At 42.2% G+C, this 26,005-nt stretch overlaps 1 protein-coding gene and 1 long non-coding RNA gene across 2 annotated transcripts; both read right to left on the reverse strand.

Annotated features, from left to right (window-relative positions):
• Window positions 1-4,555: 4,555 nt before the first annotated feature.
• On the reverse strand, window positions 4,556-14,198 carry LOC135118554 (uncharacterized). The gene is made up of 4 exons (XM_064040928.1): window positions 13,912-14,198; window positions 6,295-9,312; window positions 4,917-5,640; window positions 4,556-4,605 (listed from the first exon to the last, which is right to left on the reverse strand). Exons 2-4 carry the CDS (start codon window positions 6,340-6,342, stop codon window positions 4,556-4,558), a joined length of 822 nt encoding a protein of 273 aa, XP_063896998.1. The 5' UTR covers window positions 6,343-9,312; window positions 13,912-14,198.
• Window positions 14,199-24,429: 10,231 nt separating this feature from the next.
• On the reverse strand, window positions 24,430-25,732 carry LOC126054032 (uncharacterized). Its single transcript, XR_007510634.2, has 3 exons — window positions 25,350-25,732; window positions 24,852-25,036; window positions 24,430-24,693 (listed from the first exon to the last, which is right to left on the reverse strand). It is a non-coding gene; the product is annotated as an uncharacterized LOC126054032 (long non-coding RNA).
• Between the last annotated feature and the right edge of the window lie 273 nt (window positions 25,733-26,005).

The raw sequence follows: 26,005 nt of genomic DNA on the forward strand, positions 1-26,005 counted from the left end.
GAGGTCGTGAGTCGACAGCACCTCAATGAACTTACTCACTAACCTCCGCGCACCGGTTTCACCTGCGGCTACCCTCGACTACCATCTGAAACCTTTTCTTGATTGAAATGAGACTTTTTCTTCTAAAAGCTGTTGGATACATGTTTAGGTTCCTACGTAGTACCTATGCAGTTTTGTGTAAGTTTATATGATGTAACAGCCGCTCGGGTCGATCGAGCAAAGCTTGGCGCAGTCGGCTCGTGGATGGATGACTATCTTGACATGACGAGTTCCTCTATGTTTCAGAAATCGTTATATCCGTAACGACTTCCAAAGTCACAAGCCAAAATATCTGACAGCCTTTCATAGCAAGGAGCGAGGTGGACAATTCAGTTGAGGAAGTCTCAAAAAAAGAAATGATCTACAGTCGGTCCATGTAAAATATAGATACCTACAGATGATATCTGAGAAAAGAAAGGTAACGGTAGAAGCTATTGTGTATTATTTTAAATAAGTTAAGTAAGTGTAGTGCTTTAGTGTAGTAGTGTTGTTCGTATCTGCACAATGAGCTTAATGGTATTTTGTGTAAAAAGAGCCAAAAACTCACGCAAAAACTATATTCTAAAAACATATTTTTTCCACATTTTTTTACTTCTGGGTGACCAAGACTTATTTGAACAAGTCGTCACGTTTTTACCGTAAACAGTGTCGGCTGCGCGTATAATTATTGTAATCATTTTTAACGCGTTAACGCTCCCGTTGCGCTCTCGACGCACACTGACAATGCGTAGTGTGGCCACTTCAACGCGTTAATACTCGCGTTAAACCCATTGATGTACCGCCACTTGAGTTATCGCCAAACGGCATTGTTAATAATAATAATAAATAAGCCCCGCAGGGCATCTGAGGCGGATGACGGGGAGTAGCGACCCCGCGGGGCTTATATCCGAGTGCTCCAGGGAGAGTACACTGTCCCCCATCTCCGGCTTGCCGGAGTGATACATGACGGGGGATGGGTCTCCCGCCTCTTGGCTTGCCTTGATCGGCCGGTCAGAGTGGAGTCGCTAGCAGGGTTAGCAGCTCTGCTCGAAGGGTAGGTGCCTCGTGGTAAGTGGCGAGTGGGCCGGTGATGCTGGACCCACAGGGAGCGCGTGATGTGCGTTTAAAGTCCGCCGAGGTATCCTCACCCTTCAGCCGCTCATGTACCTGTTGCCCTCTTGTTGCTATTTAGCGCCTGATTCCCGGGGGCCCAGTAAGTGAGGTGGCGAGTCTCCATCTGCCATTTTTACATGTATTTAATACATTGTCATCGGCAGGTGCCATAGTTCCCGTAGTTTCCCCATTCCTAGTCCATTAGCATCCCATCACAACAGCCCAATTAGTTTTCATCCATAGTTAGCAATAGTTTAGCACAGAACCGGGGATTGTCCTTGGGTATCGTAGGTTTTGTGTCACCATTTCATTAAAGTTGTCTCAAAAGGGCTTCAGCGTGTTGGCTTCGGCCCCACGTTCGCCTCCCAAAAATCCGGGACTCCGTAGTCCCAAGGTCTGGTAGAGACATACAAATTAATAAATAACCATAGGGGAGTCGCTAGAGCAAGGTTAGCAGCCCTGCTCGGAGGGTAGATGCCTCGTGGTAAGTGGCGAGCGCTGTTTCGTGAACGTCTCTAAAACCCACAAAGCGATTTCGTCGACCCGGGAATCAAACCCGAGACCTCGTGCTCGACAGTTGCGCAAAATCGAGAAATGATGACGATTTAACGATCTGGTCAAATTAATATGAACATTTCATGAAACGCAACCATTTCATGAAATGCTTAAGCTTTTCATGAAGTGGTCAAATCTACGATGTGGCTACGACATATACATGGATCCCGGTAAGTTTCCAGAGAAAAAAACCTAGGTACAAAAAATCTTAGTTTTGGGACACAAAACTACCCAAACAAGCGTAAGAAACCTCTGTAAGGCTCGAGCAGACCGGATGCGTATGCGTAACCACGCGCGTAGTCACGGCGTAACCATGAGTTGTAATGTATGGAAATGTATGAGACAGGCCACACCGCTTGCGTAACGTAGACCGTTACGCAAGCGGTGTGGCCTGTCTGTGTTACTTCTAGGCACACGTTTCAGACTAGATAGGAATGTTATATAGGATTTATCATAACGTATAACGTAGACCGTTACGCAAGCGGTGTGGCCTGTCTCATACATTTCCATACATTACAACTCATGGTTACGCCGTAATTACGCGCGTGACTACGCGCGTGGTTACGCATACGCATCCGGTCTGCTCGAGCCTGTAAAGAGAAGCCGCGAGCGCGAAATTTTTGGGACGCAATGATACCTAAAGACCGTTAAACTGTAGGTCCCGGCTGTCATTGAACATTCTTGGCAGTCGTTACGGGTAGTCAGAAGCCAGTAAGTCTGACACCAGTCTAACCATGGGGTATCGGGTTGCCCGGGTAACTGGGTTGAAGAGGTCAGATAGGCAGTCGCTTCTTGTAAAGCACTGGTACTCAGCTGAATCCGGTTAGACTGGAAGCCGACCCCAACATGATTGGGAAAAGGCTCGGAGGATGGATGGAATGATACCTAAAGAAATTAGAAAAAAGTCAATGTCAAGTGATAGGCGCGAGCGCAGCGACCGTGAAATTTTTGAGTCTTGGAACACAAAAGTCCTCCGACTCCTAAACAGCTTAGAAATCGTCAGCGTAGAGCGTCAATTGTTTTTGCTACTTCAGTACTTTAACTTATTGTTAGATTGAGGACTCAAAGAGTAGCAGAACAAATGAGAAATGATATGCAAATATGTGCCGACCGAGATGGCACCCGGGGCGGACCGCCCCCTCTCCCCCCCCCCCTCCTTACGCCGCTACTGAGTTCAATACACATGTTATGCTTGGCTGTGACTGTGTGTGATGTGTGTTCAGTCAGTGCAACATCGAAATAAGTAGGTAAGTGTTTCCAGGAACGGTTTCGCGTCCCCAAGGATTGCAAGAAATATGCGAAACTGACAACAACTTCTGTAGTCGGAGAGGCACTTAAACAAGAAGGTAGTGGTTGAATCCACACAAGCATAGCTAATTACAGGAATTATGATCTATGCCCAAAGTAGTCAGGCATAGAGGCACGGAAAACATTCCTATAGCTTTATACTTAAGTAATATGAGCAACAGTATATCCCAATAGGAGTGACACGCAACGCACGCAGGGGCGCAGGCTGCGCGGCTAGTGCAACCATTATGTAAATAGGTGACCCGATTCCGCGACACGAACAATCGTAACCCGAGCCCGCCAGACCGGTCGGCTTTGTTCCGGCGCGCGACACACTCACTGCGCACTGCACTGCACCTACGGCGACATTACTGCAATTTTATCGCATAATTACCAGTACATTTTTATTTACATGGTGATGATTACGTTTTGAACAATTGTAGTTGAAAACACAGTCAAAAAATATTTTTGCCATACGATGACCTAGCAAAACATTTCACGGCATTGTCAATCTGTAGTTGACGATCACAATAGCGAAGTAAAAGTATATGAGAAAGCTGAGCAGCACGACCAAAAAGGCGGTGCCGGCGAAAAGCAGCCAGCCGGCGCACGCGGCAGCCACCGCGAGCGCGAGGCCAGCCAGCAGCTGCGCCGGCGCGCACAGCAGCATGCCCCACACGTAGACGTCGCACAGCGCGTCGCTCTCAGCGGCCGCGGCCGCCAGCAGCAGCGCGTGCAGCGCCAGCAGCAGCACGCCCAGCGCGCCGTGCGCCAGCCGCAGCCAGCAGGCCGCGTCGCCCGCCACGCGCGCCACCAGCGCCGCGCCCGCCGCGCTGTACAGCCACAGGTACGCCGCCGCGCCCAGCGCGCCCGCCAGCGCCGCCAGCAACGCCGCCGCGCGCAGCGGCAGCCCGCACGCGCGGTCTACCACCGGGCACCGCTCCGCCAGGTAGCCCATGCCGCCCGCGCCGCCGCTCTACCTCACTCTACCGCAGATGTGATGCCCACACACCACACTCAACACGACTCTTACTGACATATTATTACCGCACCATAAACAGACGTTGACACACGACACTTGACAAGCCAACAAGGATAGAACGATTCAAAGAGTTTACCTACAATGATTGAGTTCCGAATTTCGACGGCCACTAGATCAGGGGTATTCACCAAAAAACCTGTCATTGTAACACTAACCACAAGTTCATTAGTGGGGTAGCTTCTGCGGAAGAATATTGAAGATAAATCCTATATAACATTCCTATCTAGTCTGAAACGTGTGCCTAGAAGTAACACAGACCTATTTCTGGGTATCTAGAAACTCTCTGAGAGAAATGCATACCATGTAATGTTTTGTATGTGCAATTTTATATTATTATAAACTAGCTTCTGCCAGCGACTTCGTCCGGGTTAGATTCGGACTTTGTGCAAAGGGAGGAAGAAATAATAATCACCAGCCTATCCAATTATCCAAATCTATACGTACCTAGCCTATTACTACTTAGCTTTAACAACTAAAGCTACATACGCGACAGAAGCTAAAAAAATGGAGTATCTTCTCCCGTCTTTCCAACATTTCCCATTACTGCTCTGCTTCTATTGGTCGTAGCGTGATGAAATGTATCCTATAACCTGCCCAGGAGTATGAAGAATGTTTGTGCCATTAGTCATCAAGTTTCATTAAAATCCGTCGAGTAGGTAGTTTTTGTTTCCATAACGAACATACAGACAGACAAAAATGCTACTAATTGCTAATTGCTATAGGCTATAGGCTTTTTATCCCGGTACGGGAAGTAGTTCCCACGGGATGCGGTTGAAACCGCTGGTAAATTATATAATTGTTTTCATTAAAAATGACAAAATAGTTTGCATGGTATAAGGTGAAGTGTAATGAGCCAGCACTTTGTAACATGCATACAGTATGAGCAATGAGCAAGTGTTACCTGCGAGGGCGCGGCGCATGCGCAGCGCCAGCAGGCGGCGCAGGTCGGCGGCGCGCGCGCGGCGCGGCTTGCTGACGCCCAGGCGGCGCCGGTGCCGCGGGCTGCGCGCCATCGGCCCTTCAGCGCTCGACGCTTCCTCAGAGCTCAAGCTACACTTTTTACTCCGAACTGATTTCACATTCACTGAAGGCATTTCGATGGGGGGCAGAGAGAATTTCTCAGGATTTAAACATTTTTTTGGCCAAAAGTCATCGGAACTAGACAAGTTAGTGGAGTCTTTGGGGCTGGGCAGCTGTAACGGCGGCAGGATCTTGTTGTAGGGGACCAGCCGGCGCCGGTAGTCGGTAGTCCGGCAGCTCGAGCTCGAGTTGAACCACATGTCGGTGGCGAACAACGACTTGGACACGGAGTCGCGGCTGGTGCTGAAGTCGAGCGTGCAGTTGCGCGTGCGCGTCACACTCAGCAGGTTGAGCGGCGCGCGGTGCACCGTGGCGTTGCCCAGCTCGAAGCTGGGCCGCGAGCCCGAGCTGGCGGTGTTGTAGTCGTCGTCGGAGGCGGGCGCGGCGGGCGCGGCGCCCGGGGGGCTCCACAGCGTGAAGGGCGCCACGGGCTGCATGTTGAGGAAGGCGCGCGCGATGTGCGCCGGCGCCGCGGCCAGCGTCGGCGGCTCGGGCGACAGCACGCCGAACGGGTGCGTGAAGTAGAACAGGCACAGCGGACGATTCTGTCGATACCAACAACATCTCGGTACTTAATTATCTACATGTACTGCATGTAGTTTACACGGTTTTTACCAATACATAGTAACTACAAGGAAGAGTTACAATATCAGCTTCTGTAAGATATCATCTAATCATATGTGTGTCAAAAATCCAAATAGACCCAGGCTTATACGTGAAAGCATATTTTTTCTAAATATCATGAAATATCATCAGAGTGATCCCGATAGTGTAAACAGTCCTCAGTAACAGGCGTGTTATAATAAGGAGAATAGACAGGACAGAGGTTGTGTCTGTGCAGGCTGAGAGTAGCTTTCCACAACAATCACTACGTAGTATAAAACAAAGTCGCTATTCCCCGTGTCCGAACGCTTAAATCTTCAAAACTACGTAACCGATCTTCATGCGGTTTTTTTTAATATTTAGATAGAGTGATTAAAAAGGAAGGTTTATATGTATAATAGCATACATGAAATAGTGGGGAAATACCCTTATCCCGTGCGAAGCCGGGGCGGGTAGCTAGTACCTCATAAAGTACCTTCGCTTCACTCATACTGTGTGCTCACACGTATTCTAAGTAATTACTTTCTAAGTAATTTCTTCTTCTTCAGAAGAAGAAGACTGCAAGTAGGTAGATAGTCATACTACAGAAAACCCACCTTTACGTCGTCAGTAGAAGTTGACGCATCTGATCTTCCGCCATTCATGTTTGTTTGCACTTTAATGGAGGACTTCTCAGGATATTTTAATGTAGCAGTGAGTGATGCGGCCGAGCTGCGGCCGCCACATCTCGAGAGTAGCTGACAGAGGCACGACACTAATAGGTTCACACCGAGCCAGTAACACGTAACAATGCATCCGATCAATCAGTGTTTGCAAATAGTATCCGAACAGCAAGTGCGGGCGGCAGCGCGGTGGCGGGCACACTGCCGCGCCGTGGCTGGCACAGCGCGGCCCGCGCCAGGGCAGCACTCATATGCTCGAACTAACAGGAGCAGAGCATTCGTGGTGCTCGTCTACGGAAGTCAGCAATCGAGCCTGCTGAGCTTCTAGCTGCTTCAAACTGAATTTTGGCCCTCCTATTTCGGTAGTAATGTTTTCATTTGCCCTCGTCTACAATATGTGGTCCTCATATTACATACTTACAAATGTAAGATGAGCAATTTATTAATTTAATTATTTTAAAAGTATCTATGTGAAGTTCCTTGTCAGTTCGTCTCCATGAGACCAAATCCTTGGAACCGTGCACCCAGCTTCTTATTTTTGGTAGGACCTGTCATAAGTCTATTTAAAACCGCACGGTTTGACTTGACTTCTCGAATCTACTAATGACGGCACGGCAAGGTAAACAGTTAGCGAGTACATCCCTGTGGCGGAGGGCGAGCGGTGCCGGGCGGCGATGGCGCTCGTCACCCAGTTCCCGCGGCGGGCGGCGTGCGCAGCGGGAACAGCTCCACTTCAGAGTGTGGCTGACGAGCTCGTACCTGCCGAGGGAACTCATCTCCTGTCACTACTCACCCAAGCTTCATCTCCTCAGATTTCGCAAACTGTTAGTTAACCGGTTTGTGTTTTCAAACCGACTTCCCAAAAGTGGAGAAACTACTTTCTGATTTTCCCCAATTAGTAGCAATAGTTAGACGGTAGGTATCAGACTTACTGACTTCTGACTACTTGTAACGACTGCCAAAGATATTTAATGACAGGCGGGACCTACAGTTTAACGTGCCATCCGAAACACAGTCATCGGTGTCCAAGATATACCTCCTTAAAAAGTACATACAAACTTGTAGTTATTTGAAAAGTTGCAGTGACACGTGCCTGACCTGGATTCGAAACATAATTATTGTAAATAAATACGTATGTACATAGCAAAGTACTTAATATATAGCAAAATACCTCGTTACCTGCCTCGTTGGTCTAGCTGTCGCAAGTGCGGCTGCTGAACACGAGGACTCGGGTTCGATTCCCGAGTCGGGCCGAAATCGCTTTGCGGGTTTTAGAAGACTTTCACAAAGCAGTCCGGAGCCTGGAAGCTGGTGATTGATACACACGTGCATCGGAGAGCACGTAAATGTCGGTCCTGCGCCTGATCTCTCTCCGGTCGTGTCGGATTACCGTCCCATCGGGCTATGAGAGTTAAGGAATAGTGAGTGCACCTGTGTCTGCGCAAATGCTCGTGCACTATAATGTTCTGCGTAGTTGGCTAATCTCAATACATGAGAACAGCCGCCGTAGCCGATAATCGGCTAGGAGGACATCATCATATAGCCAAACTACTCTTTCCGAGATGGTGGGATGGTTTTTTTATTTTTAATATAATGGTTGGTTACAGCTTGGTTTACTATCATTATCAACAAGTCGGTTTATGGAAACCCTGACAATTCGAGGGCGACTTTCATTAAAAATGTTCATGCATCGGGTACATGATACATATTGGTACATAGGATCAATCAACGGCCATTTCGTCTATTGCAGACGATTTATGTGGTGGTGTCTGTGATACAACGCCTTTCGTGACTGAACAGACCGATACATAGGATAAGGCTAAGTATATTGGCTTGTTTATATTGGCTTGGATCTGACTTGATGATGGAGACAACAGAGAGGGGAATTCCACTTGTAGCAAGTACCACATGTTTAGGCTTATTTCATTCGTACTGGCGAATGTTGTTGAGTGCCATTTCAGGCTTGACTAGGAAAGCCAACTCTCTAAAGGGCGATAGCGTCAACGTATCTCAGATTGGGATTTTTTTTATTCCATTTTTGATCTCAGATCAAAAGTTCCAGCCGCTATGATGAATTCCAGGTTCCAACCGATGAAAAGGGCATAACGATTCTCACAAAACTCAGTATCGGTACGCGTCTATGTAAATTACACCCATACACATCCGGCACCTCCGCCACCTAACAATGGTTTTTTCTGGTTTCTTACTAAGTTTCGTGACGATAAAACTATAAAGTTGTTATTTTGATCGCGGTTCGTTTGATTTTGGAATGTGACACTTAGCGGCTGCAATAAATACGATAGATAGGGCATGCCGTTGCCGATACGCTGGTTCCCGCCAAATTAACCAGTAAGACGCGGCACGAGGGAGCGCGCGCACGTGCACCGCGCCTCGCCGCTCGCGTCGCGTGCACTCGTCTTAATGATCCGTGTGAGTGATGATAAGTCTTTATCAAGTCCGCTTTCCTTCCGAAAGTGGAGCAGCCAGCGACATCCATAATCACTTATGTCATCGATTATTTGATTACTTTAACTTATACATGTAAAACAGCCCACATTCAATCCATTGAATATTACTTAACTCAATTTTCTGTGTTATTACTACTTAAACTCACTCCGAATCCGCAGTAGGAAGATGGTTAGATAAAATTTATTATAGGGTACCCTATCCATTTATTAAACGAGCCGTGTCATGGAGAACTGCCTCCAAGGCCTTGACGCAACCAACCATATGAATATGCATTGGCAGCACTTGAGTCTTAGGTGTTGCTGGTGGCCTGGCCAAGCCGTCAGTAATGGCTGAGAATACATTTCAGTCAGTCGGGATACTTGGCTTGTTATTCTTACTTATATAAGATTCATGCGAGTGGGGTGGATGCGGGGTGCACGTATTTGCTCCTGTCTGTTTTGTGGCTAGTGCTCATTCAGTGAGGTTATTCTGTATATACAGCACCTTGAAACCAAATTATGTATGTACCACTTACTAGTGCATCGCTAGAAAGCGGATAGTTCAGTCAGTCGTTACAATTTACAATGAGATGAACATGCTCAATCAGTCGCATGCTTCTCTGAATTGATGCTAATGAAAACGGCGGCTCAGACGCTGTTGCCGCGTTGGCGCCCTATTCGCGTGCCATCCTATTATTATAATATTGGGCACAAGACAGTTGACGACCGTTCAAATGTCCTAACATTAAACTGTTGTTTTGTATCAAGTCAGTGTGTAAGCGTTATCAACGCGTGGCATGTGACTAATTTATGAAAAGATAACAATAGGAGGTGCCAGTAGCTATCTCTGCAATAATATCAATAATTAAGTAGTACAAACTGATTATTTATGCTGAGGAGCTGAGGAGCCTACACAGCACGCGCCGGAAGGCTTCAAGGGGTGAATTTCCCGGGACCAAAAATTGCGTGGCATCGATGAAATCGGTACTAAAAATCATTGTTATAATATTCTAATATTTTTTTCTAAATAGGTGAAATAGTAATCTATGTGTAGCACTAAATATTTTGTTAATAGGATTAATTGGTTCTCCAAAAAAAAATAATTAAACCTCAAAATCTTTCATTGCCGTGTTTGTCCACACGTCACCTTGATGTGTACTAGACTTTATTGATAAAAATGTATTAGTTATTTATATTAAAACCTAGTTTTATTAACCGACTTCCCAAAAAGGAGGAGGTTATCAATTCGGCCGGTATGTTTTTTTTTTTTTTCTATGTATGTACATCGATTACTCCGAGGTTTATAGACCGATATACGTGATTCTTTTTTTGTTCGACGCGGAATAGCTGCCAGTTGGTCCCGTAGTCGTCAGGTCAGGATCTGATGATGGAAACCCTGAGAAATCGAAGGCAACCTTCGAAAGTTGTAGGCATACATAGGGTAAAAACTTAACACTCAGGTGTATGCCTAAAAACACTATACAACAGTGAAGGTTTGGAGCTGACCTGATGATGGAGACCAGAGAGGGTCGAGGGAACTAGACAACTGAATATGTAAACTACCTCGTGTTTGGGCTTATATTATTTGTATTGACGAGACCTTTGCAAAAGTGAAGGTTTGGAGCTGACCTGATGATGGAGACCAGAGAAGGTCGAGGAAACTCGACAACTGAATATGTAAAATACCTCGTATTTGAGCTTATATTCTTTGTATTGATGAGAACTTTCCACTTATATGGATAGGGACAACTATTCGTATCACTGAAAAGCTGGAAATAAAAAACTTTTTTACAAAAAAATTAAACCGACTTCCAAAAACACTAAAAAGCAAAAAAAAATAATTTTAGGTGCATCGGCCTAGAAGGCGGTGGCAAAATTAACTTAGTAACATCCATAAGACACCGACTTCTAGGCCGATGCACCTAAAATTATTTTTTTTTTTGCTTTTTAGTGTTTTTGGAAGTCGGTTTAATTTTTTTGTAAAAAAGTTTTTTATTTCCAGCTTTTCAGTGATGAACCTAGTTTTATTTGATTCGTGAATAGTTAAAGTATTGTTACGGACTACATTTGTTCAAATTTTTAAACAATACCTACAACAAATGGTAAATAAAAAATAGTTTGTCCCAGAACTACCATTCATCGCCATGTCCTAAACATATTTGAGAATATTGCTTTTTCTAACGGTTTGCGTCCCTCCCGCTGTGCGCTAAATGTTGCATATTAGTGGACGTCAAGTGTTCGACGTGGAATGACGTGTGCACGTGCCTGCGTTTTCGCGCCATAAATGCAAGTATGCAATTTTTTTATCACTGGACATTTTTTCTTTCATCGCCGTGGATAGGTCTTACTTCTGTTTGAATAAGTTTGTCCTCTTAATTGATCATTCGGTACAATGCCATCTATCTTATGTTTATTTGTGACGTGTTAATTACTGTGAATTATTAACAGATTTTTAGTTTTTTGATGTTTTTGCCTTGATATTCATTGCCGTGCTCTCATTGCCGTGGTTTCCGTGGTCAAAATTTGCTATGGAAATGAAAAAAAATACACAGCAATGAAAAAATTTTCATTGCCATGCCTTGTAAAACAATTTCATTTCATTGCCGTGGCCGCTTGTTTCATTACCGTGACTTATGTTTTCATCGCCACGGCATGATTAAGAAAAAAAAAACAATTTGTACTATACATATAGTCAAGTACAAAAAGATATTTCCACGTTCACCTCACAAAATGATAAACTTACATACACACCACTTCAGGTTCAGGTTTACTTAGGTTGTTTTACTAGAGGAGTATTTAAGAAAAGAAAGAGGAAGATATGTCAAAACGATGGCTGCAGGAATAGTTTTCATTGCCATGGACGCATGTTTCATTGCCGTGCATGCAAGTTTCACCGCCGTGGCATGAAAATTGTAGTCTTGTATATCTCGTTAGTTTTTTAAGCTCTCTACTAGATATTAAGTAAGAATACATATCTTATCAAAAACTTTAGTAAACACTATTTTTTCTTGTTCTAAAGTTGAAGTATAAAAAATCCACGGAAATGAAGATTTTATTGGACCTGTTGAAATTCACCCCAAGATTTTTGTAAAACCTACTACTGGTGTAGATAATGTTTATCATCAGCTCATTATGTTTATCAAAAATACAATAAATAACAAAGTTCTAATTTGTATTAATTTATCAAATCGGGACACTCTAAGATCTACAAGAGGATACCCTGATAAATGATAAAATAATAAATTATTCTCGGAGATACGACATAGGTACAATAAAATTATTCTAGAATAGATAAAATAATTTTTTTTTACGGAAAACTTTTACATAGAATTTTATATGTATAGGTACAGAAAGCTAGTACTTAGGTATCCTAATCCTAACTAATATTATAAATGTGAAAGTAACTCTGTCTGTCTGTCTGCCTGTCTGTCTTTTCTTCACGCCTAAACCACTAAACCGATTTGTGTGAAATTTGGTACAGACATAGTTTGGAACTTGAGAAAGGACATAGAATAGTTTTTATTACAAAAAATATAAAAAATAAAATTTATTCCGGACATATAGCGCCATCTATTGGTCAAACCAAAAATCTGCCGGAAGTCACTATTCCACGCGAACGAAGTCGCGGGCAAAAGCTAGTATTCTTATACATATACCTAAAGGTTAAATTACAGCTTATAATTAATACAATTGTAGGTATGATAAAAAATAAGTTACTGGCACAAGATGTTTAGGCCGGCAGCACACATCCGGTTTCCGGATACGGTTTCCTGATCAGGAATTAAGATTCGGGATTCCGTGTCACTAGCGCACACATTCGGTTTTTTTCATTCTGAATTTACATGGCCAGTACGTAAAGAGGAACCATATTGAAGGCACGACATCATGGACTATGGCGAATTGATTGCTGTTGCACTTTTACTGGCGCTAAACAAGAAAAAGAGGAAACGACGTTACTGGGTACACCCGTCGAATGCTCAAAGATTATCCGAAAGTCAATTCTATGTTAAAACAGCTAAATTACGAGCATACCCAGAAGAATTATTTATTAAGTATTATAGAAAGTCCATTAAATCGTGAAGTCGTGGTGGCCTAGTGGGCAAAGAACCAACCTCTCGAGTATGAGGGCGCGGGTTCGATTCCAGGTCAGGCAAGTACCAATGCAACTTTTCTAAGTTTGTATGTACTTTCTAAGTATATCTTAGACACCAATGACTGTGTTTCGGATGGCACGTTAAACTGTAGGTCCCGGCTGTCATTGAACATCCTTGACAGTCGTTACGGGTAGTCAGAAGCCAGTAAGTCTGACACCAGTCTAACCAAGGGGTATTGGGTTGCCCGGGTAACTGGGTTGAGGAGGTCAGGCAGGGCAGTCGCTCCTTGTAAAGCACTGGTACTCAGCTACATCCGGTTAGACTGGAAGCCGACCCCAACATAGTTTGGGAAAAAGGCTCGGAGGATGATGATTTATGTAAATATGTGTACGCTTGTTAATTGTTCAATAAACAGGATTTTTTTTTTAATATTTAATACAAAAAAAAAAGCATACCTATATAAAAAGCCAGACACAGGCAGGCTCTAAATGCTCTGATACACGTCCATTCGGAACAGGGCTATCTTGATTCAGAATGAAAATTTCCGTATGTGTGCGGCGGTCAAACCAAATTGTTCGCGAGCGCTGCGTTCGGAATGACGTCATCAGGTTTTATTCCGTTCTGAGTACCCGAACGCACGGAGAAAATTTTAAACCGAATGTCAGGTTTTTTTCCGTCCGGAAAAAGTAAGAATGTGTGCGCTCTTGTGAACATTTTGTATGAAAAAAGAGCATTCCGGTTTCCGAATCTGAATTCCTGATCAGAAAACCGGATCAGGAAACCGGATGTGTGCTGCCGGCCTTATACTAGGAATTCAAATCATACGAGTATCGACCTAATAGCAAGTAGGTACTTCCAGTATACCGCTTTCTATACCTACTTTGTTAATTACAGAATGTGGTGTTGTCCTTTTGCGCATTACAGCTAGGTATATACAATACTGCAAGCAGTATCTAAGTATACTTAACTGTATAACAACAGCGTAAAAAAGAGCAAGAACTAAGTACTACCAACTTAAAAAATGAGATGGGGATCAAAATATGCCATTTCCATTCTCAGGTCCAAGCTACCTCTCCACCAATTTAGTTCCGCCTTACTTAGGTTAAAAGTGGTAATAAGAAGTAGGTACTAAGCATATACTTCGTGAAAAAGAAACAAATCGAGGCTGGTTAAATGTTACACCGCTGTATTTATAGAGGACTTAGCGAATGTCATCCGCAGCGGTGTGTGAATCAGCTGTGGCGACGCATGCGCGTGCGCTTCGCTGATCAAAATAAACATAAATGTCAGACAGGGAGGCGGACTGGGCGGACGGAGTGACCGGCGACTGCAGTACTGCGCGCTCATGCACTCTGAATCTTTGGTTTGTCTTGCAAACTTACTTCTTATCGGATTATGCGGGAAAGGCATCCAATTTATAGGTCATATTGCTATGGTTTGGGCCTCGGGCTAAAACGAAACAAGGGCAATACACACTCCTTAAATAAAATACATGGATCAAAGAAGATTGCGTGCCCTGTGAAGAAAATGTTGCTGCATTCTATTCGAACTTTAATGGAACGCATACATATTTCTGTAGAGCTACGAATAAGTAATATATTGTGTTGGTGTACCTATCGGACCTATCAGATAGTGATCGATACACGCGTTGATGAAAGTGTTCGCATAGCCGGGCGCCGGGTAGCGCGGCCGGTTCGCGTGCTGCGGCTCAGTGGGTGTCGTTGCAAGTTCAACGTGCAAGGCTATCTGCAGGATGCAGACCAGCCAAGGTGAACCACATAGGCCTAAAAATAACCGCGACCCGACACCACCGCGACTACATGAAACGCTGCCGCAGTTCTGCCTTTTACAACAAACAAAAGCTTCTAGTGAAGGTGGAAAGTAATATCACTTCATTTATGAAACAATCGAGCTTTTTTATGAAATGGTCAGATTTATTAGCACCTTCAATCGGATGTGGTCCGTTTAGATCATATGTGTTTAAATACACACAAACGGACGAAATAATCGAGTATTTCTTTTTGGCTTATGTTTAACTGATCACCAGATATAGTAACAAATAGCAGACAAAAATAGTAAATTATCACCAAAATGAAACTCGCATTTTAATGTAAAACTATAACTAAAGTTTTAACACTTTGCTATCCTATTTAAGTGAAATTACTCCAAAATAAATCATGCGTAAGCCAAAAATAGTAAATAATCACCAAAATTAAACCACCATTTTAAAGTAAGATTACAACCAAAGTTCTTAAATTCTGCTATCCTATTTAAGCAAAATGAGTTCAAATAAATCATTCTTATCCCAAAAGTAGTAAATGATCACCAAAAGTAGTAAATGATCACCAAAAGTAGTAAATGATCATCAAAATTATACCAGCGTTTTAATATAAAATGTAATCAAAGTTTTTACATCTTGCTATCCTGTTTAAGTAAACTGACTCCAAAAAAATAATTTCGGCCTGATACAATAAATGTAATAACATTATGGGGACCCTTTTCCTGCACTAGGGTGGAAAATTGTCCATTGCATGCCTCTAAACAGTATTGAGAAACACATTCTTCTTCTTCTTTCTCCTGCCCTGTTCCCATTTTTACTTGGGGTCGGCGCAATTATGTCATTTTCTTCCATTTTCCCCAGTCACGGCTGTCACTCGTCATACTGACACTCACGCATGCATTGCCAGCCGGACACATAACTTAATATGGCATCATAATACTTTATTTAGTAATAAGCTTACATTTTATGGCAATCACAGTGACTTATTTAGGCAAAAATAATACATTAATTTGGCCGTCAAGAGTTGGTGATCATTTACTAAATTTGGTGGTCGAATACAATTTAAAGTGAAGTCGTGACTACAATAGCTGGTACCATTACATTTTTAGACTTTATGTTTCTGGTGTTCAGTAGATATTTCTGGTTACAAAACTAAGGGTATCAAAGCATTTTATGGTGGTCATTATATTTGTTCCCTTTCTTTTTTTACTAATTCGAGAGTATTTCATGAAATTACGATTTTATGGCTTTGGCACAAATATGTATGCCTAAGTATATAAAAAACTTTTTTAGGGTTCCGTACCTACCTAAAGGGTAAAACGGAATCTTATTATCTGAATTTTCAGTTGCTTAAAGGACGCGGGTGAAACGCTAGTTGCAAATAAAGATCAGATTCTGATTTAAATAAAACGTTTTCTTTTGCATCCCACAAAGTAAGGTACATCCAGCACCAGATAAAACACGAACTTTTTTTAGCTCGAAGGATTGAGAGGCTCATCATGAAGCACGTGGCCGTGGTCTTGGGCAAGGCCAGCCCGTGTCCCACTCACTGGATCCTCTCTATACGCCTAGTATAGTATAGTCGCCGCCTTTTTTATCAATGAGAAATCCTCATGGACTTTCTCTGCCTAGGAAAGAGGCAGAGGGGCGTGCCAGACTCTTACCAGCTAAAATCACCCCGGTATCATCTCTTGCACGGAGTAGTGAGGTCACCTATCGAGACCGATGATATAGGAGCGGGGACTACCGCAAGTCTATTTCCTACTAGACTCGTTCACGGGGGGCAGAAAAGGACGTAGTCCGCCCTTTTCCTGCGCCCGGTGCTCCTCCTGCGTCCGGAGAGTCGAAATCTCCCTCACTCGTTCCGCAGTTTAATTAGGAGACAACACATCCTCGATGAAGGTCATCACCGCGTCCACTTTGGCCCTACGGTCGGCAGCGACAGATCACCTGCTACTTCATTTGTGAGGACACGGCGCAACTCCTCCCAAGCCACACTCTCGGCAAGGTTGCTGTGGTGGCACCGAGCCTCCGGCTCCCTGTGTAGGTATGCAGCACAGGTACTTACCGAAGCTGTGTAAGATTTTTTTCATCCCACCATCTCGGAAAGAGTAGTTTTACCCTTTGATATCTGAGCGCAAAAGCCGTTTTTATCCTCTAGAGCGGCAAAGTGATTTGAATTTAGAACATCGTGTGCAATACTCCATTTGTGACAAATTATTATTCTTTCTCAAAGTTGTTTGTTTGGCATCACGACGTGCTTATCATTTCACTCGTCAGTGGCAGAATCGTTGATATCGACATCGACAATTTGCCATAACCAAAAATAGAATAGAATAGACAATCTTGATAAGATTTTTCAAACAAATACATATTAATTAAACAAATAAAATACTGCTTAAAATAATTATTCAATTAATTCAGTAATTTTTATTATTGTTTTTACATAGATTTTTAACCTCGTTTCATTTTTAAACTGAGTTTTCAAATAAATGAACTTTAATAGGTACTTCTTTTTAATTTGATACTCATATATGCGCGCCATTTTGTTTTTTGCATTTAGTAATTTCCTCGATGAGGTGGGATGAAAAGTTACGTGTTGCACTCGAGTGCAAAGATTTTTCACCTTGTGCTCTTTTGATTCCCTCGCTATCGCTCAGGATTCTAATTATTGAAACACTCGCTACGCTCGTGTTTCAATTATAGAATCCTTCGCTTGCTCGGTCATCAAAATTGAGCCCGCGGTTAAAAAGCAACTTTGCACTCTTGTATAACAAATAACTATTTGCTTTTCAGGATTTTCGTTTTAAAAGTTTTTTCATCCCACCATCTCGGAAAGAGTAGTTTTACCCTTTGATATCTGAGCGTAAAAGCCGTTTTTGTCCTCTAGAGCGGCAAAGTGATTTGAATTTAGAACATCGTGTGCAATACTCCATTTATGACAATCTTGATAAGACTTTTCAAACAAATACATACCTATTAAACAAAAAAAACACTGCTTAAAATAATTATTCAATTAATTAAGTAATTTTTATTATTGTTTTTACACAGATTTTTAACCTCGTTGCATTTTTAAACCGAGTTTCCAAATAAATGAACTTTAATAGGTACTTTTTTTTAAATTGACTCATATGTGCGCGCCATTTTGTTTTTTTGCATTTAGTAATTTCCTCGATGAAGTGGGATGAAAAGTTACGTGTTGCACTCGAGTGCAAAGATTTTTCACCTTGTGCTCTTTTGATTGCCTCGCTATCGCTCAGGATTCTAAAATTGAAATACGAGCGTAGCGAGTTCTCTGCGCAAAAGAGTTCCGAGAGAACACTTTCGGGATGTATATTGTGGAACCGCTCCGGGAAGTTTTTGATAAGAACCTATTTTTATCGAAAGTTCGTTCAGCTATTAAAAAAGTGTAAACTGCTTACGAGAGTGTCGTCAAAGCACATTGTGAAGAACCTAGTGTCAATTGTGATTGAGTGATGTCATAATAAAGTGCGTGTCACGGCTGCGAGATGGCATCGCGCTCGCCCTTTCTGGGGCAGCGTAAAGTTACGTGGATCGTGGAAATCGGGGACATACCGGCGTCTGCATTCGCGCCCTATGAAAATCATCTGAATAATAGCAAGTGTAAGTAAATACATATTACAATACATACTCAATACTATAAACCTACCACAGATTACTACCTACGGAAAATTTATATAGGTATGCAAAAGCGACTGCTGTGCACGCACGAGGGTAAGATTCCCGAATTGTCCGATATTTTCACTAGGCAGCCCACAGTCTGTAAGTTGGTGACTGATTGATTGATACATCCGTGCATCGTAGAGCACTAAGAAAATAAAAAGTAGCATGTTCAAAGAAACGAAGTCTGCAAATTAATTTCGTATCCATTTCATAAGAAAGCAGGTACCTATCTACATACGTACAGAAACCAGTGGCGGATTTACCATAGTGAGCTGTTAATACCCCGCTTGTGGGCCCTAATTTACTCAGTCAGTTCATCATTTTATGTACCTACTCCCTTTATAAACACTCCTTTAAGTATTTCCCTTATATAATTCCTTATACATGTACTGTCCTTAATTTAATCACCCCCCAGGTCGGTTCGACAGTAGCTACCATATTATTATATATTGTATGTCGTCAGAACTGCATGCAGTTGCCAATTTTGGTGACGCTACGATACTAAATTACCGATTCATAAGATTAATAGTTATTAATGTACATTAGGGTGTCCCAAGACATAAGGGGGAATTTTTTTTTCTCGAATTCAAATACGCATACCCTCTATTTTTTTTCGGTTTGACCTCATTAACTCCTATAATAAATATTATCTCGATCAGACAGTGGTAACCCGTGCCGACTTAATGCCAAAGTTTTCACATGAAAATTTGTACTGACTTACTATGGAGAAATTTAGATCTTAATTATTATAACTAAAAATAAAACTTGAATACATCCAAATAATGTTTTATCTTCTCATAGACATTGCAAAATAATATCATTGTTAAAATTTTCTTTTCAAAGTTCCGATGTTCTAGGACGGTACTTAACAATAATTGTTTTTGTTCCTCATCTACTGTGATTAATCAATAAAAGTCTTGCATGAACTTCACCGATCTTTCGGCCACATCGTTCACTAACTCTCAGTGCTGAAACTTTGGCTTCTTGATACGAAGCATTATTTGATTAGAAGGTAGGACACATTCATGTAGAAAACTGTCATTAATTTTAAGGCGATCGATCAAAGAGCTCGGTTTTTTACTGAAATGAAGTTAGAGATGTTTTTGCCATACAACGTACCGTAAAGATCTTCTTTTGAAAAAAAAAATTAAGCAAAGACGAAATAACCCCTGAAAAACGATACATCCCATCGTTTTTCAAGAGTTATTTCCTCTTTGGTCCTCTGAGGCGCGCGCTTTCTGTAACTCGCGCTCACTAGGTCCTGGCTGTCATTTTTTACATCTTGGGCTGTCGTTACGGGTAGTCAGAAGCCAGTAAGTCTGACACCAGTCTTATCAAAGGGGTATTGGGTTGCCGGGTAACTGGGTTGAGCAGGTTAGATAGGCAGTCGCTCCTTGTAAAACTCTGGTACTCAGCTAAATCCGGTAAGACTGGAAGCCGACCCCAACATAGTTGGGAAAAGGTTCGGGACATGATGATTTGTTCTTATTAATTGAAGCGCATCAGCATGTGCAAAATCAAACAAATTACAATTACCTAAGTTGCTGAAAAAGTCTTGATGGCGCTGCTTAAAAACAACCCCCTCCCTCCCAACTTGATACAAGGTGATACAAGATGACGAGTTTCGTCACACAATAGGCAAAGATTTAGTTGGAATACGCGCTTTTCCCCAGTAGATAATGCATTCGCAAATAGTAAGATTTACGCTTTCATTCACAATTAAATTAATTACCCGAATATCACTACATAGTTAAAAACAAAGTCGCTTTTTCTGTCCCCGTGTCCCGTTGTAAGCATACCTAAATCTTCAAAACTACGCAAACGATTTTCATGCGGTTTTCTCTAATAGATAGAGTAATTAAAGAGGAAGGGTTATATGTATAATAACAAACATCAAATAGTGGGGAAATAATGTTATTCCGTGCGAAGCCGGAGCGGGTCGCTAGTTGTACAATGAAACTGCCAGAACTTGTCAATTAGACGGAAGTTTTGAGCCCGTCAATTGATATTTTAGGTTCCCTAATTAAAAATATGCCCTTTTCATAACTGCGTAAGTCTAGTGACATGTTGGCTGTTTGAAAACAATGATTCGATCACTAAATAACAAGAAATCACAAGCACATCGACGCGTTACATCGCGTTAGTCTTAGAAAGCAAGTATGGCATACATACAAAATGGAAGTCGGCACGGGTTACCGTGGTCCTATCATCATAAAATTTTATTTACAATAGTTTTGCACCAAAAGGAAAAAAATAGGAGGGTATGCATTAAAAAAAAATGATTTTGATTTTTTTGGGACACCCTAATGTACATAATAAAATGTAAATTATTTCAGTAAAAACCGCGCCATCTGTTACTTTTTAATCACACTAACTGTTCATTTCTTAAAAATCATACTAGATGGCGTAGTTGAGCCACGCGTACGTTGCCGCGTTGTGAAATTGTTTAACATTTTCTACATCAATATTTTGTAGAATCCTTGAATAAAAAAACCTATACAACATCGGACGTAGACATCAAAAATATTTGAAATCTTTAGTCTAGTCACACTGCGACATAAGATTGTGTGCGTGATGTTGTACACAAACATAGTATTTCTATGTACGTACGCTCAGCGGCGGCCCTAGCCATTGCGAGGCTACGTGCGGCAGGTCTTTGCGAGGCCCTTTGTCCTACGTGAAAAGTCTGTTGTGAGCTAGGAGTTATTTTCTTGTTAATAAAAGGACTTACAAGCGGGGCTACCTTCTAGGTTCGGCTAAAAAAGAATGAAAAAAATAAAAGAAGTGGAAAATAAAGAACCCGCGAGCGTAGCGAGCGCAAAATTTTTTGAGCTTTGGGTCACTAAAGCACCTAAACTTGTATATTAAAGAACGGTGCAAGGTGAAGTCGCGAGCGCGGCGAGCGCGAAAATTTTTGAGTTTTGGGACATAAAAGTACTCTAATCATGTTAGAATGAACGGTACTGACATGCGAACAGCCGCGAGCGTAGAGAGCGCGAAAATTTTTGAGTTTTGGGACGTAAAAGTACTCTAATCATATTAGAATGAACGGTACTGACAAGCGAACAGCCGCGAGCGTAGCGAGCGCGAAAATTTTTGAGTTTTGGGACATAAAAGTACTCTAATCATGTTAGAATGAATGGTACTGACAAGTGAACAGCCGCGAGCGTAGCGAGCGCGAAAATTTTTGAGTTTTGGGACATAAAAGTACTCTAATCATGTTAGAAAGAACGGTACTGACAAGCGAACAGCCGCGAGCGTAGCGAGCGCGAAAATTTTTGAGTTTTGGGACATAAAAGTACTCTAATCATGTTAGAATGAATGGTACTGACAAGTGAACAGCCGCGAGCGTAGCGAGCGCGAAAATTTTTGAGTTTTGGGACATAAAAGTACTCTAATCATGTTAGAATGAACGGTACTGACATGCGAACAGCCGCGAGCGTAGAGAGCGCGAAAATTTTTGAGTTTTGGGACGTAAAAGTACTCTAATCATATTAGAATGAACGGTACTGACAAGCGAACAGCCGCGAGCGTAGCGAGCGCGAAAATTTTTGAGTTTTGGGACATAAAAGTACTCTAATCATGTTAGAATGAATGGTACTGACAAGTGAACAGCCGCGAGCGTAGCGAAAAACGAGTTTTGGGACATAAAAGTACTCTAATCATGTTAGAAAGAACGGTACTGACAAGCGAACAGCCGCGAGCGTAGCGAGCGCGAAAATTTTTGAGTTTTGGGACATAAAAGTACTCTAATCATGTTAGAATGAATGGTACTGACAAGTGAACAGCCGCGAGCGTAGCGAGCGCGAATTTTTTTAAATTGTTTGTTTAAGGACTCTCAAATTAAACTCGGAATTAAGCACAAATAAAAAGAATCCGTGACTGGATCGAGAGCCAGTTGTTTCTGTTACGTTGGTGTTGCAATTTCTTTGTTAAATTGAGAACTCAAAAAGTAAACGCAGAATGAATAAGAAATAAATAAAGAAATTTTTTTTTTTCTTGGACCAGATATATATGTATTTTTTAATTATATTTTTTTTTATATTCGTGTGGGTTGTAGCGCGAGGCCCCCCCAAGCGCGAGGCCCTGTGCGAAGGCACAGTTCGCACACCCCTAGCGCCGCCACTGCGTACGCTACTTACTCGGTGCCGCGAGGTGCCCACCCCCCCCGCTTGTCATCTCGTCTTTCTGACATTTTCGTAGTTTCGGATACTAACTTTTTGGCCGTTCCGTTCGTGATGTTTTCCCCGCTTTTTATTAATTTTGTTTTACTTAAATAAGTTTTGTGTCCGTGACAGTGACAGATAGGTGTTAATATTTAGAGATAGCCGTGTTGTCTATCGGCCACAGTGACTGTCGCTTAGTTTCGCTATTCTTGTTTTGAAAAGTTTGGACAAAGTTTTAACTCGGGAGTGGCTGTGCCTGTGTGCGTGTTGTCATGTCTGAGAAAAACTTTTTATCATCACAGAAACTGGATTGAAAACGTATCGTCAAGACAGATAAGGCTCGGAGAAAATGGAGCCAAGTTACGTAGGTAAGTGATTCTGGCGTCGAGCGTCGCCTCCGTATTACAAGTTAGCGCAGCAAGACCTTGAAGGCTCCGATACTGTACTGTCAGAGGTGCAATGTGCCTGATGATGCAAGCGCGCACTGCGCCCGCGCCGCCGCTCGCACCTGTCGCTATCTTAGAGCCGCCGTACACGGACTGCTTCAAGCAGTTGAGACCGACTGCTTAAAGCCGCGACCGCGCAGTGAACTATAGTCATTCATTCGCTGCCGTACACACGACTGCTCGAGCAGTCGCGACCGCTTCAAGCCGTCAACTGCATGATGAAATTCCATCGTGCCGTCGACCGCTCGCGAGCGGTTGCGAGGCATACACCGACTGCTCGAGCCGTTGACTGCGCTAGAGCAGTCGACAGCTCTCCGACTTCCCTCTCCCCCCCGCCCTTTGCGGCCTCGCGGCGTCTGTTTTCTCATTTGACTGCTCGAGCAGTTGGGTCGTAGCTCGAGCAGTCAACAACCGACAGCTCAAGCAGTCGACGCCGACCGCTCGAGCGGTCCGTGTATTTCACTCAGCCGCTAACTGCTCGAGCAGTCCGTGTACGGCGGCCCTTATCTGGCAATGCTGTGTGCTCAGCCTGATAACGCGGGAGCCCACTCTCTTCTCATACACAATCTATACAATGGAAAGCCCAAGCAACCAAACACAAATCTAATGTTTTGTTATTGTGTTCCAACAGATGAATTGTATTAAAATGCTGAAGTTTTGTGAATATTGTCCTGCAATGTATTACAGGACATTTAAGTAATACCAATATTGTTTATTTAGTCAGTAGGTCACCTCAGGTATATTCTGTTTTGCCTCAGGGTTCATGCAGTTTTATAGCCCTAGATCGGCCCTCTCTCAGGTATACATATGGTCAGTCCTGGAGAGGCTCCAGTAGGGCTGAAACTACACCAACTTCTTCCTCTGTTTTTGTCACAGAGACTCAGGGTTCATGCAGATTTGTAGATAATTTCCTGACCTGAATGTTGATTCAGAAATTTATCATAAAACTATCACTCATTACAATATTTGGTATAGTAACTTAATGATTTTCATACTATTCCAAACAATTATGTTCTGTGAAAGAAACAGCTGGTGTCAGCACAACTCACTAATTTATGGCTACCTACCTAACAAATTTTGTCAATAGTTTGCACCAAACTGAATATTTCAGATAGACCTAATAGAGTATATTTCTTATTTTGTTTTCAACATGGAGTGGATAAGAAAGAAGAAACAATGATAATATATTTACTTGGAATCAGTTGTTATCCCACGGTTTTACTAGCCTCCCAGGAACTTCTTGTAATGGGATGAAATATAGGCTATTAGATGTTAGTCAGGAAAAGCGTAGCTTTCCAACAGTGAAAGAATTGTTCCAATTGGTTCAATTGATTTGGGTAGAAATGAAATAAAATAAATCTTTCCTGGTCATTACAGAAATATAAATTAGATGAGTGCAATATGTTATACAGTTAAATTCGTTTTGAAATAGAAATCGTTTATTTGCAGAAATTCGTTGTAGTTAATGTTTACATCATTTGTGTGATACTCTGAATGAACTATTAAGTATTTGTGACAAGGAATGTGTGTGCTGTGAACATGCTTGTGCGTGCAAGTAGATTCACTGTGCAGAATCTGTCATGCACCAATTGTGTTAAAGAAAGCTGTGTATGAAATGTAAGTTAGTAGGATCACCTTACAGCAGATCAAATTCTTCCTTATGGAACTGGTTTGTACTGAGTGTTTGCATCGCCAACATGCCTTGTGTAAATTGTACTGTAATAAATAAGATACTCTTAACTTTTTTTAATCAACACAGAGAGTAGGAGAATGTGGCTGATGTTACTGACACTCAATGGAAAAACTGAGTACCACATTTTCCACTGTCGTTTCTAATTAGAGGCCAAAAAGTTTTCTCAGTTTTCAAGTCTTACCAACAGATATCAGGTTATCTGGTACTGGATTGGATTTAGAATTGAGTCCACCCTGTAAGATATTCAGCTGCATGTGAACTCCAATATGTTGCAGGCTTTCACCCATGTCCTATGGGAATTTCTGTCCATGCCCATATTATATATAGCCTAGAAATATCTTTTCCATGGGATCGCAGTTTTAAAGCCTGTTACAAAACAAACAAATAATAAATGTTTCCTTTCTAATTAGTATCTCTATAGATTAGCTGACAACAGTTTTTTCAGTCGTAGTAGTCAATTCCTGTAACAGATGTGTAGAATACACTGACACTCAAAAATACTGCAGCTTTCTATTGGTAAAAGTACTTTAAAAATCTTTTGAACAGGTATACGCACAGGTGAGTACTCACAAGTTTACAAACTCACAACCCTTACATGTTATAACATAAAATAAGGAACCTCAATTATTTTTGTTTGGAATACTAAACTACATAGTACAATGAAACAAATGGAGGGAACCATTAGGCAGATTAGTGTTGTCGTGTGGTGAACTTGAGCGGTTGGCGTGCGTATCTCTCGTCTTGCACAATGACTGCGATGATGTCACGCCAATAATTTCATTGATGAGTGAGTAACGAGTGGCGTGCGGTGGGTGAGTGTCGGACGCGAGCTGTGAGCTGAGCGCCCTCTTGCACTCTGCGCAGCTGACGGCCAACACCACGCTTTCTCTGTCCCTATATCCCTATGTACGCTTAATTCTTTAAAACTACGCAACGCATTTTTATGCGTTTTTTTTGAGATAGAGTGATTAAAGACAAAGGTTTATAAAGTACAATTAGCGATCCGGCCCTTCTTCGCACGGATGCAAAGCTGATATGCTGATTTTCGGTCTATTATATGGAAAAGCGTGTAAAAGACTAGTCTGCTGCCCTTATTTCAATTTTATCTTTACATTCATATGCACTTTCATTCTAGCCATACTTAAGGACTTTAACACCGACTCAATTTGTCCGTTTTATAAAATGGAATACCAGATGATTTGTATGGCTCTATGGCTACCAAAACCTACTGAAGATGTTTACTTATAAAAATATAGAAAAATACCTAGATTCAGTTCTAATAAGGTGAATAGGGTAGTGTCCAGGGTCGAAATAATGAAATAATATTTAGTTCGC

The sequence above is a fragment of the Helicoverpa armigera genome, chromosome 23 (assembly GCF_030705265.1).
Source record: "Helicoverpa armigera isolate CAAS_96S chromosome 23, ASM3070526v1, whole genome shotgun sequence".
In the NCBI taxonomy this organism is placed as follows: domain Eukaryota; kingdom Metazoa; phylum Arthropoda; class Insecta; order Lepidoptera; family Noctuidae; genus Helicoverpa; species Helicoverpa armigera.

What these genes read in the sequence shown, in the direction of transcription:
- LOC135118554 (XM_064040928.1), bottom strand. Translation starts at nt 6,342, where the DNA reads ATGAATGGCGGAAGATCAGATGCGTCAACTTCTACTGACGACGTAAAG. An exon ending in CTTCTACTGACGACGTAAAG is followed by an intron (nt 5,641 to 6,294) that starts GTGGGTTTTCTG and finishes TGGTATCGACAG; the next exon opens with AATCGTCCGCTGTGCCTGTT. An exon ending in CATGCGCCGCGCCCTCGCAG is followed by an intron (nt 4,606 to 4,916) that starts GTAACACTTGCT and finishes ACTCCTGGGCAG; the next exon opens with GTTATAGGATACATTTCATC.